Source organism: Gallinula chloropus (assembly GCF_964237585.1).
Source record: "Gallinula chloropus genome assembly, chromosome: 2".
Taxonomy (NCBI): Eukaryota; Metazoa; Chordata; class Aves; order Gruiformes; family Rallidae; genus Gallinula; species Gallinula chloropus.
The window spans coordinates 143,899,980-143,914,615 of NC_140086.1; the positions used below are offsets into that span (position 1 = coordinate 143,899,980).

A 14,636-nucleotide genomic window follows, 5' to 3' on the forward strand; every position below is an offset into this window, starting at 1 on the left:
CAGGAAATCCCAGAGCATCTTTTGAGCAAAACTCTTAGAACAAACAATCTCTTCTGAAAATGCCTTTTTAAAAAAAGTTAAAAGGGAGACAGTGGGTTGTTGAACTCCTTTAATCCAAAAAGGACTTTAGAATGTTCAAACTTTTGGCAAATAGACTGTTACATCTAATTTCCAGTTGGAACAGGTTTTGAGCATTTCTGAATGCTCGGTGAATGAGACGGGGTTTCTGCTTGGTCCTGGTCAGTGCTCGCAGGAAGCGTCTTCGCAGCAGCTTCTGAAAGGAAGTGAAGTGTGCTGGGGTGAGCTGGGGGTTGTGTTTCTGCTGATGGAGAGGTGTGGGTTTCAGCCCTCATCAGCGGGTGAGATGCAGCAGAGGTCACGGGGTATTTGTGCTGACCACCATGCAGTTCTGTGCCAGCAGCCTGGCATAGCAAGTCTAAGCCAGAAGCGAAGCTGGTGGTTCACCATGCTGGCTTGGGGATGCTTCAATGTAGGACTTACTCCTTTAACTGTCATTCCCACTTTTTACTCTAGAGCACGTGGTTATTCTTTACAGTGTGAGAGTTCCCAGGTAATGGCTCTGGTAGAAGCACCTCATCTGCTTTGTCATTTGCATGACATAAATTGTGCGTAGCTCTGCATTTTGTAATCTGATTTTTAGAAGTATTTTCTCTTACGCAGAGGCTCAACGATAAAACTGGACCAGTTGCGTCAGAGAAGAGTTGACGTTTGAGTGACGCTTGAGAACCGCAGGTTCTGCTGCGATAGCACTTCATCCGACTGCAACGCGCAGTTTTCCTTTCTGCAGCGTGAGGAAATGCAACAAGGAACGCCGACTCCACAGCAAAAGGTTAATGCTTTCCTGAGGAGAGCCTGGTAGGCTTTTGTTTGCTCTCTTGTTGCACTAAAATGGATGTACTTTTTAACGTTTTAGACTGTGAACTAGATAAAACTCTGCAAACCGTAATTGTTTTGTTAGCGTGATGGTACCGAGTGCAGATACAACCGTAGAGAAACAGACACTCGACACTCCCGGCCTCGTCTCCTATGTGCAGAGGCGGGTGCGCGCTGCAGGCCCGCGCCCCTTGGGCTGCAGAGCAGGAGCTGTCGAACACAGACCCGCCCGGAGCTGCGGTTGCACTATCTCCTCTTGGGCTCAGCCTGTAACAGCAGCCGGATTTGCTGTTCGTCGTTTCTCTTTTACACACCCATCCTGAAACCCGGCTCGTAAGGGAATCCGCGTCTGAACTTTTTATCCAGCTCCTGCTGTAGCGCAGGGGAGTTCTGTCCGAATAGGAAATTGTTATCATGGGATCCAAAGTTTGTTACTTTGGGTGTAGGTTTTAGAGTTCTGGGGTTTTTAAAAGGAACCGCTTTGGTTCCAGTGGCAAAGTTTTCTTACCAGATGAGGCGGCCACACTGGGAGAGGCGGGTGTGGGGTTTGGCCGAAACCAAGTGCCTGTTGCTACCTCCGTTTTGTCGCAATGGCTGCAAACAGCTGATCATGCACTAGCCGTGTCCTCGTTAGCAGCGGGAATATCCTGCGTCGCACCAGCAGCCTTGTCCTGCCTTTACTAGAGGTGTTTATACCACTGCAGATAGCTCAGGCAGATCGTTACCTGGGTCGCTTTTCACTAATAAAGTACCAAAAAGTGAGTTAGTATTTCCCACTCAGACGCAGCGGTGGTTGAAACGGGTGCGCTGGTGTTCCGACGCTTCCGACAGTAGCTGGTTTCTATGCAGTACGGCGAAGGAGGGTTGAAATGGGGGTAACGACCACTGCTCTGGATGAAGGTGGGGACTGTTAGAGGAAAAGGCCCAGCTGTAATTAGACCTCCACTGTGTACTTATATGGAAGAACATCTTAATTCTGCAATATGTTTCTTAGTTAAACATTGCACAGTTCTTACCTCATTTCTGTAAATAAAGTTTTGTGAATCTGTTTTGTATTGTGAAGAATTCATAAGAAAACATTGATATTTTGATTTGTAATATTTCTAATTAGTAGATTTAATTGAAAAAAGTAAAAATAATTTATTTTTATATGTTTTGGGGAATTTTTAAAAAATGTCACAAATCACTTTTGTAGATACTTTCCAAAAGTAAACCAGGGGTTTATTTTACTGACTCGACCCACTGGTGACTATTCTGTAACACTTTGTACAGAAGACGCGATGGAAATGTGCTGTTATTTTGACTAGATGTAAAATTCCGAGTGTATGAAAAGATATGTACAAAGCTTTTGTTAATAAACTTTAATAATGTTTATAGTTGGATCCTGCTTGTGTGATCGTGACTCTCGGAGGAGGAGGAAGGGTTCTGTTGCTGACGTGTGACATTAAGGGGGGCAGTTGCACCTGTCTCTGGCCATTCCTTACAGGGAAGCTTTTCACACGTTTCCCAGTAGGTTTTTGCACTTGGGAACGTGGGTGCAGCTGCAGTACTGCCCCAGACCTGGCCTTTGCTGCGGGGATTGAAGTGCCCAGTTGCAGTCCCGGGCTGTAGCCTGACATCAGTCTCTTGTGTCACTGATTTTGCAGATCCCAACATCAAAGATGATGGTCTGTGGCTTATCTGGCACCAGTTCAGTAGAAGCTGATACAGCTGTGCCTTGCCAGGGCAGCCTAAGGCCTGACACTAGCCCCTGGCAGCCCAGGGGCTGGTGACCCAGCTGCCCTCAGCTGTGGGCTCAGCCACACCAGTGCTGGATTTCACCAGCGTTTCCTGTTAACAGGCTTTTCAGCCTCTCTGATGGTTTTTCCACCAAAATCCAGTTTTTCCTTAACAAGGCCAACACAGGTTATAGCTTACAGGAACCAACCAATTCCGGGTTGTCTGTGTTATTTCAAATCCTGTTTTAGCAACTATCCATTCACCCTGTGTTAGTAGGAGCTGCTTCTCAGCACTGTGACAGTGTGACATTTACTCACTGCTTTTCTGGTGCCTGTTTCATAAGCTGTACTGGAATCTCACTGTTGGCTCTGCCTTACAGAGAGTGCTTTTCAAGTCACACTCTCACCCCTTTTCTATTACCTTCAGCCTGTCGTCTCAAAGAGGGCACCTTTAAACACACCACTTGTTTCAGGGAAGATTTTACAACTTCAGTTTCTACATTGTCAGCTGTAAAGTTGAGATTAACCTTGTCCAAACATTTAGATATACAGGACACTGCAGAGCCTCATCTGCTGGAGAACTAAACCGACCTACACTAGGGCGCTCCTATGCTTTGTAGCACCTCAGTCATGTCCTCGGGCTCCTGTCTGTGGTGGTCAGGCTTTTACTGCCCAAGTCCTCTTGCTTTCCTTTGGCATTCAGCCTCTGTCCTCAGTGCAGTATGGTGATAACTGCCTGCCCAGGCTCATCTGCCCCAGCACCCCTTTCTGGAGCATTGTACCTGTCCCATCAATGGGGATGTGCAGAAGATGCTTGACATAAACACTCAGATCGGGTTCATTTAAGCCCAAGCCACAGTGTAGACGCTACAGCGCAGGTGCCTGAAAGCTTCTTTGTGCACAGTGTTAGGGTGTAAAAGGTGCTTTGAGGTGCAGCTCACTCACAGCAGCCCAGGGTGGGGGTGGGAGGTAAAAATACTTCTCTTGCAGGGAAACTTAACATTACTTGAAAAAAAAACAACCACCAACCCACACAGTGTATGCTAGAACTGAAGGTGGAAGACGTTGCTTAAATCCCAAGCCCGCAATGATCATGGACAGTAGCTGTGGTGGTGGATAGCAGAACCATGAGAAGACAAAGCCTGGGCATTCTTGTAGTGTAGCTGCTGTTCACCACTTCTCTAGCAAGTGTCACCTGTCTTTCTTACCTCAGTGATCACACTGTAAAGCCCTGCCAAGAGGGGCTGCAGTCTCAGCATGCAGAAAGCCCACCGACACCTGGAGAAGCCCCTGGGAGGGCCTGAAGATCTTGGGACCCACCTCATACTCCTCCTGCCCATGGCCAAACACAAAAGCTAACACTTCACCTGGTCCAACTCCTTCAGCCCCTGAGGAACAAGGCATGGGGTGGGATAAAGCTGTCTGTCACTACATGAAGGCTCCATCACCACCTGGGAGCATGCAGCTTTAGAGATCAGATCCACTGATGCTGGACACTCGCATTCCTCTGCCCCAGCCCTACATGGTCAAATTACTCCCTGTGAAACACCCTTCCAGTTCCAGCTGACCTACCAGTGCATTGCAAAACCTTTCTCGTTCTTGACAATGGGCCACCTGCCACCATCTGGGTGCAGAGGAAGAGGCCAGTGCATGTCTCTGACACAGCCAGCTCACCGCCACTGTCAGGCAGCTTGATTCGTCCCACAGCAAGGATGCGACCTGTCAATCTGCCTCCATCCAGGCACAAGCAGCACCTGGCTTAGGCAGTCACATTCATCCCTTCAGGTACTCAACCTGACAAGTGTGACACAGTGACATGCAGAGTCTCTGCCCATCCATAAGGATCTTCCTTCAGATAAGCTCCATTTGTCAGGAGTCTCTCGGTGTGACCCTTCTCACAAACAGAGTCAGAAGTTCCTCACCAGTGGTGCTCGTCCTTGGCCGGGCCCCACTCCAGAAGCCCTGGGCAGAGAGAAGCTGGAGGTGTTGGGCAGGCAGGACAAAGTTTTGCCACGTACAGAACAGCGATACAGCCGAGCCTTGAGCTGCTACTCAACCTGCTTACACACCAGGTTTTAAGGCTTTCCAGTGACAAGGGTGCCAGAGGCTTCCCAAGTCCTTATTATATTTGTCCCTGGATTTCTGCCCCCTCCCCCCAAACCTAACAAAACTCTTCCTCCCTCCAAAGTGAGGCCATTATTATTCTTCATGTAACAGTTCTGCAGTAACTGCATCAGGGACACGCAGAGACCATGTGAGTGCAAAGCTCCCCTTTTACATGCTTTACAAGACAAGGGCAAAAGCCAACACTTCCTTTGGTCCTTCCTAGCAAAGCAGGCATCATGGGCTCTGGCTCATTCTCTTTGCTCTCTTCTGGATGGTTCTACGTCTTCCTTGAAGCATGACATACCGAACGGGACACGCCATTCCAGGTGAGGTCTTATAAACCCCAACTGGAAAGGAAAGACAGTGCTTCTGTCCTCCCAGGCTGCGCTCTCCCCTCACTGCCTTTCCTGGTTTGAAACAGCAGAAATATTCCCCTTGCCAGTCTAGTTTTTCCATGAACAATACAGCTCCCTTTCCTCGTGCTGTTCCACCCCAGACCCACCAATGCTCCGCCAAGTTAATTGTCACCAGTTCACCTCACCATTTCAGTAACTTTTCTTTGTAGCCATTTCAATTGTCTTGCCTTGTTACAGCTACAGTCCCCCGACTCTGAGCGCTCAGGATGACTTAATACCTCTTTAAAGTTAAGAGTTCCTGACACCTCTTGAAAATCTCTCACTGGAGACGCTTCCTTTCTAGGTGCATCAGCGGCACAGAATTACTATTGGACCAATTAGCACACACAGTAGAGCTGCCAAAGATGTCTCGTTTCCAAAGCAGTTATCTTTGAAATTCTCTGGGAAACAAAATTTAGATGCATTATTTTCTGTTTAGTAAAGTTTCCATAATGCTATTTCTAATGATTATTTTTAAATATATGACTAAAAAGATAAAAATTTAAAACAAATAAATAAATTAATAAAAAGGAACACATATGGAAGTGTTACCTTCCCTAAATGCTTTTCCCTTGAAGTTTTATGGGAATGGGGTGAAATTTTATGAGATGCTGAACTGTCGGAAGCACCATAATTGTCAAGCAGTTACTGGGGAAGATCACCAGTGCAAGTGCCAGAAAGTCAGAGGAAATTTTCAGCCACCAAGCTCTGATTTTGAGTTCGGATATATGGTCCTTTGTTTTTTCATTTTAATTTTGAATTAAAACTCAAGAACTTACTAGAATCCTGGCATCAAATCAGAAACTGAGTAGTGAAGAATTTAAAAATTGCAAGTCCTTAATGCTTTAGTGCTAAAGACCATGGTCACCGCTCTGATTTATTGATGTAGAACTTGACGCAGCCCTTTATTCCAGCGTTTTACACTGTGTACTAACTACCTTCTCCAAAATTATGAAAGACAAGCTAACAAGTAACAAATAATAACGCTTATTACCTACTCCTTTAACGCTCTTACCCACGCCAGCGGTACCAGGTAACAGCGCTAGCATATATCCCTGCGCATCAGCCCGGGGGCTGGCACACCAGGAGTCGCAGGGCAGCTGGGTGTAAAGGCCTGTGAAAGGCACGTGAGAGGTCAGTGCAGAAACACGACTGATTTCAAAGCACCGCTCCAACCCGCAGCCGTTCCGCGTGGCAGCAGCCGTGCTTGTGAGCGAACTCTCTTCTGTTTGCAGCTGCAAGGGAAAAAATAGAGAGTACCTTGAGTGTGGCGTTGCATGACTCTGTCCTTGCTTAACAGTTTCAGATCAGTTCTCATTCTGAGAACAACTTTTCACATTCTTTATATTCTGTACGTTAGCTGTAAACCTACCGGCTCCCGCAAGCAATTACCAGCGTGGCTTTTCCCCAGGGTCCACTAATTGTTACAACGCTGTTATCACACATCTGCATAAGCAGCCCTCCGACACAAAAACACACCTCCTTTCTTCAGCACACAAAATAATTAGGTAGGATGGTATAAGATTTATTGAACTTTTCTTTTACTAAGGCACATGACGTATAGAAATACTGAGGTACAAAAATGCAGTTTCCTGCACACGAGACTTAACCCCCCACTTTCACCACGACGAGTTAAATCTCTTCTGCTCAGAACATTCAGCTTTTAGCCATTTTTTTCTTTTGTACCAGTTCAACAAGCAGCTTGTATCTTGCCACACACTCCTCCTGAAATGAAAAACAAGACTGTTACTTCAAAGGCGATGTTTTTAGTATTGCTTTAACTCAATACTCTATGCATACCTCATTCTAGCAGAGAAGCTAGGTTCTGGGGGACGGAAGAGGGGGTAGGGGTCTTTTATGGGCTTTTCTGTTGTTTGCCCACCGAGTTTCAGAAGGACAATCTGTGTCAAGTGCAGAGCGGCTCAGAAAAATGCAATTTCAATTTACATTTCACAGTGGATAGCCTCTCTCTTTAAAGAGCACACAAACTCCAGAAAAGGGTCGCCCAGGAGTTCTGAACAGCGGCTGTAAAAGCCATTACTCACCAGTTGTGCTGTAATATCTATTTCAGAGGCGTTACTCCGGTACCAGCCACGCTGCCGGCAGGTTACCCGGTTCGAGCCGAGCCGTTACGGTCACTAACACCGTGTCTACCGACACCAGATACTGTTGAACAGCTTCAGAAAACACTCCAATCCCCCACCCACGTCTCCTGCTCACTCACACTGGCTTTGGCACAGATACAATGAGGGGTGTCTGTAGCTAGAAGGACTGAAGGAAGCACACTGATCTACCCAACTACTAGGGAATCAAGCACATACCAACTAACATCGATGACAACTAACGCTATTTTTAAAAGATGATACTTACAGAAGGAACATGAGACAGATTACTGAGCGTTTAACACTCGGAGATGGTTTACTTATTTTGTTTGTTCACTGAGATGGGTTGAGAGAGGTAAAAGTGTAAGCAAAGCGGTTCACCAACATTTGGGTACTAACTTTGAATCAATATCTGTTTTAAAATCTAATTTGTCCTGCACCTGAAGATCTGAAAGGCAGAGGAGAGGTAGGTATTTGAAATTACACAGGAGGTATTTCAACATTGGCTGTAACAGACCAAACAACCAAATGAAGAAGTGTTTTAAATAAAGCCAACAAACATGACAGTAACACTCTCGAGGTGGGCTAGGTCCTGAGCGGCAAGCTGAGCAAAGCCCTCACCTTTCCGCAGGGCCCCTCATTGTTAAGGTAATCATCAATCATAAGCTGGTAGAAAATGTGTTTCCCCTCAGTTTGTACTCTGGCTCAAACACAACGTGGCATACCTTGCTTTTTCCAGGAACACACTTTGCTATTTTATCCCAGCGATCTGACGTTCCCTTTGGATACTGCTGCAAGGCCATTTCAAGCAGCTTCTGTTGGTTTTGAGTCCACAGCTCTTCTGGGGCACGGCTTTTCTCTCTTCTTCTGCCCTCGTCATCACTCTCTTCCTCTTGCTCGGTGTTATCAAAATCTCTCTGGCGTCTTCCTCTGCCCTTCTCTTCAGGAGCTTCTTTCATTGCTGACAGAGTCACATCAGGTGCTCTGACAGTTTTTCGCCTGCGGTGTCTAGTTTCACTTGCAGCCGTCTCCTTTGGATCTATTTGGACATCCATCTGCTCTGGGATATGATCGTAGTTCCCCTCCTCCTCCTCCTCCTCCTCCTTTTCCTCCTCCCTTTCCCGTTGGGTGATTATGTGGTCTGGCAAATTCACATTGACTTTGACATTCTTGGAATTCTGGGCCAGCATCTTGAGCTCGGAGAGCCTCACGATACCTGTTAGGGTTACTGTTGTTACACTTTCGGGGAAAAAAGAAGAGAAGCCACAAACAAGCAGGGAACTGCCAGCAAATAAAAGTACCCAGAATAGTGCAGGGAGGAGAAAAAGCTCTTCTGGATTAAGAGCTTAAGGAAAATGCTTTTTGAGAAATCAAGGTATTTGTTGTGAAGCTATGAACGTGACCAATTATGAGCTTATCTGGTATATGACAAGTACTAATAAATTACCACATTGATCCAAGCAACAGAACAGCACAAACAAATGAACAAAACCCACAGCAGACTGGGTGAGAAGGCCTGGGAGGATGGAGCTGACAGGAAACGTCCCCTTCGGAACACCCATCAGGTCTCTCTGCTCAAAGGAAGGCAAAAGTCGCCCTGCAAAGCCCACTGAGAGGTAGGAAGCACACGGTACTTGCACAGCTGTAATCCACACCCAGCACACACCTGGTGTACACATAACAGAATCCTTCAGTTGTTTGGCTTTCATCGTAACCTGCATGAAAACAACAAAAAGGATCTTTAAAAATGACATTATTTGGCCTACTGAAGAATTCATTAGCAGCTTCATGCAAAACACCACCACTGAACATCTATTAAACACAGTGTTCTTCTGCTGGCCTGGTTCACATATGGATCCCAAACTGGCAGAAAAAGGGCTTTTCTAGGCTTTGTGCATTCTAAAAAATTGCCAGCTTATTGAAACGATGTAAGCAGCACTACACACTGCTACTACTGTCACAACACCACCACTGGTGTTAAAACTTTATTTTCTTTCACTGTTAAACCCTAATTCTTTAACCTAAAAATACCCCAAGGAGTGGGGGGGGGGGGGAAGGAAACAAGTGAGTTCTCATCTAGATATTAGTTTCTCAATACAGAACCAAAGAACCCGTGTAGGTCCAGACACTGAAGCACGCTAGTGGACAGGCACTCAGTCCCAAAATCCAATGGAGCAGTTTGACTGCCAAAAGATCAGCAAAGACACCTCCTAATATTTCAGGAAAAAAGTTTATTACATGAGTATCCGAAGGCTGGAGAGTGGCCTGCTTCAACCTCTCCACACATACCAAAATCTGTGTCCTGGGAGAAAAGCAACACCAGATTTAGCATTTTCCTTTACCCTTATGTAAAGAAACAAACAGGCTTTCTCCCCACGCAGAACGAGGAGTGTCACCATCAGGGGAATCCATTCAGAATTTTTTTCCATCACAGGATTTGTGAGCACTTCACCAGTGAAAATACTTGGGTACTGTCTGCTCCTAGTCTAGTCTATTCAGTTCCTCCCGCCTATGACGTTTTAGGACTTTGCTTTAAGAACAGGCAAGTGTTGGATCTTCTTAACACAGCAAGATGTCACAATTTTCCCTAAAAATTAAACCTTGTTTTCTGTCATGATCAAGTTTACATGAAAATTCCATGAATAAAAAATCTCAAGTCTTATTAACCAGAACCTTTATCCAGAGGTGGACAGCTGGCATAGAAAACTCCAGTTTCTACTGCTGCAGTATGGGAGTTTTATGTGTTCAAAGAGAAAAGCCCTGGAACACTGGGGCGAACAGGTAACTGTAACTGGCACTAACAGCTCTGCCTGTGATCTGCGTGATCCTGATTTTGAAACAACAGGATGGATCTTCCTTGAAACGAGCACTCCACAAACAGGAATTGCCTTCCTCAAAGAGTTTCTAGTCTAAAAATAATCCAAATTGAAATGTCCGTGCTCCATTTTCACTATTAGCAGTGGCTCTATAGGGTCAATGCTTTAAAAGGCTGAGTGAGGAGACTCCTTTCCTGACTGTTGAACGGAATGGACCCTTAGTGGTGTCCTGCTATGCTTCTCAAAGAGAAATGATGTTTATACAAACTGGATTATAACACATTATTCTGAAAAGCGTGAGAAGAACTTGTCAGGCAAACAAGCAGCTGATCCTTCAGAGCTTACTGCAATGGTGCAGTGGATCCACTGTGAATATGACAAGTCAGCATATCTAAGCTCAGGTATTGCAGAAAAAATAGTTTCTAAACTATTTGGGTGTTTTTTATCAGTAAATCTCAAAGATTTACAGCCTACTCATAAGGCCAAGGAAGAAAAGAGAGAAGAGATTCCCTGAACCAAGCAGAGCAGAGTAAGTTACAAGCAGTGACAGAGACAGGTAATACCGAGACGCTTGCCCCAGTGCTGGTGTTCAGTTTTCCTTACATAGAACCTTTGGCATTTTTGGAAGTTGGCAATTACTGGTTTCTCTCTCCAACTGAGACTACACAAGCAATGTAAACTTTGCATTGCAAGTGGTGCAAATCCATATTCTGGACTCAGGTTTCCTTTACAAGACAAAGGGTCCCAAATTAGGTTAGTGTAGGCATCCCGTAACAGACACAAGTTGTGCTGCATACTACATCTAGCTGAATTAGAATCTAAACCAGCCCTCTCCACCAGAACAGTGAAGGATTTGGGTTTATTTTGAGATCCTAATGCCATTTCACATATCCCCCTACATGGAAAAAGTTTGGCAGTACCAGTTTTACCTAGAGTTATCTTTTCTGGGATAACTTCAGCTGTAATAACTTGGTAAACCCAGATGTAGCATTTATAGTAAGCTACTCCGTTTATTTCCAAGACTTCTGAAGGCATTATGATGTCTGTTCATATTTTGATGGACTTTCAATTTGAACATTTGCTGGTTAAGCTGGAAATAACAAGTGTGTATGGTTTAGATACTGAAAAATCTACAATTTCAAACACTGAACAAGCACCTTCAGTTGACAGAAGTTTGACAACTCATCAAGCTTCTTACAGCTTTACTATCATCATTCACAGGTTACGTGAGAAGATTATTTATCTATTATTCTCTTCTTTCTTTTTTCTTTTTTTTTTTTTTTGTCAACCTTCTTCTTCACCAATAGTTTTGCAAGTCCTTTTCAGGTGCTATGTAAAGCTCATGTTTTTACTCCAGCTCTTTTAGAGTTCAGGTATCACTTATTTAGACTTAAGGTTTATTTGTCCATCAGCTTCAACTGTCATTGCCATTAAAGATGCTGACACAGGGCAAGAATCATAACATGTCAGCATTAAACTACTAAGGATTATTAGGAACCCAACCTATGGAACATATGAAATTGTACTTCAATTTGATCTGTTTGAGTTTAATCATCACTCTTGCCACTCAAATTTGCAGTCTCTTCTGGTGCCAGTTCCTCCATACATTCTGATATCCTTAATATCAATTTAAACTTCCTCTCCAGTGATGACCAGTGTTATCTGCTAGCTAGCTCTTAATGGTGATTTAAAAAAAAATAAATCACTTAAGTTACACAATGTAAGCTGCTCCACTGCTGTGTCTACTCAATTTCTTATTGTAACTTGCTTATATTATTACTCTTTCATTAGGTAACAGATAACATACTTGGAAATAGTTTTCAAAGTACGAAGCAGTTGTAGAATTACTCTTCTGGTTATTAATGCTGATTGATCCTGCATAATGCTTTAAAATTATTGTTTTCAGTGTATTAAATTATGAGTTTTATCATGACTGTGAAAAGTTGTGCTAAAAGGCTGCTGTTATTGACAACAGCTTTCACCAGAGTATTAGCCAGCCCTTAAGAAATCCTGGGTCTGGGGACACCTTAAATTAATAAGGATCAAGACTGTGAAATTGATTTAAAACAGAAGAGGGCAGGTCTCCTATTCCTGCAAGTATCTGTACTGCTAAACAGACACACTGAATGAGTTCATAGGAATCAGCTTTAAAGGTTGCTGTTTCTATGCCCAAATATCCAAGGCATCCCTGTAGTCTACCAGGGATAACAGGAATCACATGCAGAGTGAAACAGATTTTCTTAGACAGAGAAAGATGACCAAAACCATGCTGGATGCAGGCAACCAAATTGCTGAGTGGAAATCAAGACATCTTACTATGGAACCTACAGAAAGAAGCCACAGGAACAGCTTGCTTCTGAGAACTCCCTTCTGAGTTAAGTTTCAATAGATCTTCACTTACAAAAATACTATATCGACAGCAAGAGGGATCAGGAGGATGATTTTATGTGTTAAGAGCCAGATAGAGCTGGTTTCCTCCTGTACTGCTGACAATTAGTCCAGATCGCAAGACTAGCTGCTACTCAAAAAGACACCTAGCAGTAAAAACACTCCTCACAGTGACCATCCAGATGTTCAACCTCTTGTTACCCTGGTCACCTCCACCTCTTTCAGATGGAACAGTCAATGCTTCAGAGATATGCAAGTCAGAGTCAGCTTAAAAGACTGAATAGCACAGGCAAAAGCAAACTGCACTATCACACCAGTGAGAGGCTACTTCTCATTCCACAGGGAAGGCCCGAATTAAAAGCTTTACACATTTTCCCTCTAGGTCTGCCAAAGTCAGGTACAGTGATCCTACTGGTGCCAAACCAAAAGAAAGCCCTTTTGCAGAAGATGAAGGCTAATTCCCCATTCCCAACAGCAGCAGACGCCAGCCCATGACTTCAGCTGACCCTTCCAGGACCATGACCACCAGCACAGGGCACACGACAACAGAACTCGGAAACCTTTGCCATTTTGCTGCCTTCCACCAACCTTCTGTCGGCCACAATCTACCTTCTTTCCCTGAATAGGATACCAGCTTGATCAGGATGGCACCATACAGTTACAGAAGTACCAATCGTTTTGGTTGTGACAACATTCTGAGAAAATAACATGGGATTTTTTGTGGAAAAAGAGATAGCCCATGTCGCTTGGTTCTTTTCTTGCAAGGAAGGATGACATGCTACTGTGCTGCTGAAAACTGGAGGCTCTGATAGAATTATTTACTATTCTTAGCACCTTTCCAAGCAGTAGTTCTTAAGTATCTCCTACAGCTGACAGATTCTCAGCTATCAGAAATTTGCTCTCCCAGTAGCAGGGTTCTATTGTTAAATGACAGAGAGCACACAGTAAGATATACCATGCAAAAATGCCAAGATCTGTGGAAGTATAAAAAAATATAATGTGGAGAGAGCATGAGTAGCTGAGCCTCATATGCAGCAATGAGGAATTCCTTGAATTTTTTGGACTAATTTGAGTTAAAATCACATTTTTTGCCTAAAGGAAAGCCAGAGAAGGATTTTAGTGCCTTCCTGGCTTTGTCAAAGTCGCAGGTTTTTGCAGATGTAACTTTCCAGAACAGCACAGAGTAAACTGCCAAATCTCACATTCTCTGCTCATAACTATAATACTACCCGCTGCATGGAGTTGTTTTTCCACTCTAGATCTAAATAGCTTTTTCACAGCAGCCACAATTGTATCACACACTGTTTGACCCAAGTCAGACAACAGCAATGACCCATTCCTTTATTTTCATGTGACAGACTCAAAATTTGTCACTTTATAAAGTGCCTTCTGTTACATACACTAAAAGGGGTGCTAAAATCGTCATCCAGTTTTAACAGACTGGTGAAACTTCAAATGCTGAAGCATCATTCTCCATTTTTTCAAGTATCCTAATTTTCAACTTACTAGACTTTCCCAAAAGTATGTGGCATAAAACCAGTCCTTATCCTCTGCGTAAAATACACGTTGAATTTAATGCTAACATAGCAAATAGTATTTTAAGGACAACATACTTTTACTCTCAAAAGAACAAAGAAACATGTGATGAATTTAACTGAATTTGCTTAGAACCACCAGTTGCAGCCAGCAACAGCGCAGTGTTCTTACGGTTACGGACTTTGAAGCTGTGTGTGATTCTGAACTTTGCCACAGCAGATGGAGAAGAGTAAGCTACCTCAACAGAAATCCTTAAAACAACTGTGAGTTTAATTATGAGGCAGTTTAAGATGTGGCCTGCAAAAAAAGACAGACTTGGCCTAAATCACCAGATGTAGAACAATGGCCTCTCTCCAGTTTAAGTGGCCAAATAGTTAATTTAAAGCAGCAGAAGAATTACTACTTTACTGCATTATCTTTCCCATGAGTCAAAAGATTTGAATCCTGCAGTGGAATTCAAACCCAGCTCACCAAGATGTATGTGGGACATGACATTAATCCAAGCCATTCTAAAAAGCTGCAGTTGCACTGGCTTGACCACAACACAGGCCATTTATTTGAATTGAAGGTTGATGTCCCACTGCCTTCTGTAAAAAACTCTCTCCTTTAAGTGAGAACACCACTCTGGTCACGCTTTATGAGAAGGAAATCAATCCGTTTTGCATTTGGGTGTAAGATGCA

General features: G+C 43.9%; 2 protein-coding genes across 3 annotated transcripts in view; one reads left to right on the forward strand and one right to left on the reverse strand.

The window, feature by feature from the left end:
* The window catches only part of MLLT10 (MLLT10 histone lysine methyltransferase DOT1L cofactor), a 135,867-nt gene extending 133,601 nt beyond the window's left edge, over window positions 1-2,266 (forward strand). Inside the window, exon 20 of one of the 2 annotated variants that reach the window (XM_084279699.1) lies at window positions 665-2,266. In XM_084279699.1, the coding sequence (XP_084135825.1) occupies window positions 665-733 (69 nt within the window). In that variant the 3' untranslated portion in view covers window positions 734-2,266. The remainder of the gene's footprint in view (window positions 1-664) is intronic. The other variant, XM_084279700.1, reaches the window with a different exon arrangement.
* Window positions 2,267-6,617: 4,351 nt separating this feature from the next.
* The window catches only part of DNAJC1 (DnaJ heat shock protein family (Hsp40) member C1), a 109,352-nt gene continuing 101,333 nt past the window's right edge, over window positions 6,618-14,636 (reverse strand). The window contains exons 10-12 of the mRNA XM_084260192.1: window positions 8,882-8,930; window positions 7,941-8,431; window positions 6,618-6,838 (exon numbers count right to left, since the gene is read on the reverse strand). Coding sequence (XP_084116318.1) covers window positions 6,770-6,838; window positions 7,941-8,431; window positions 8,882-8,930 — 609 coding nt within the window. The 3' untranslated portion in view covers window positions 6,618-6,769. The remainder of the gene's footprint in view (window positions 6,839-7,940; window positions 8,432-8,881; window positions 8,931-14,636) is intronic.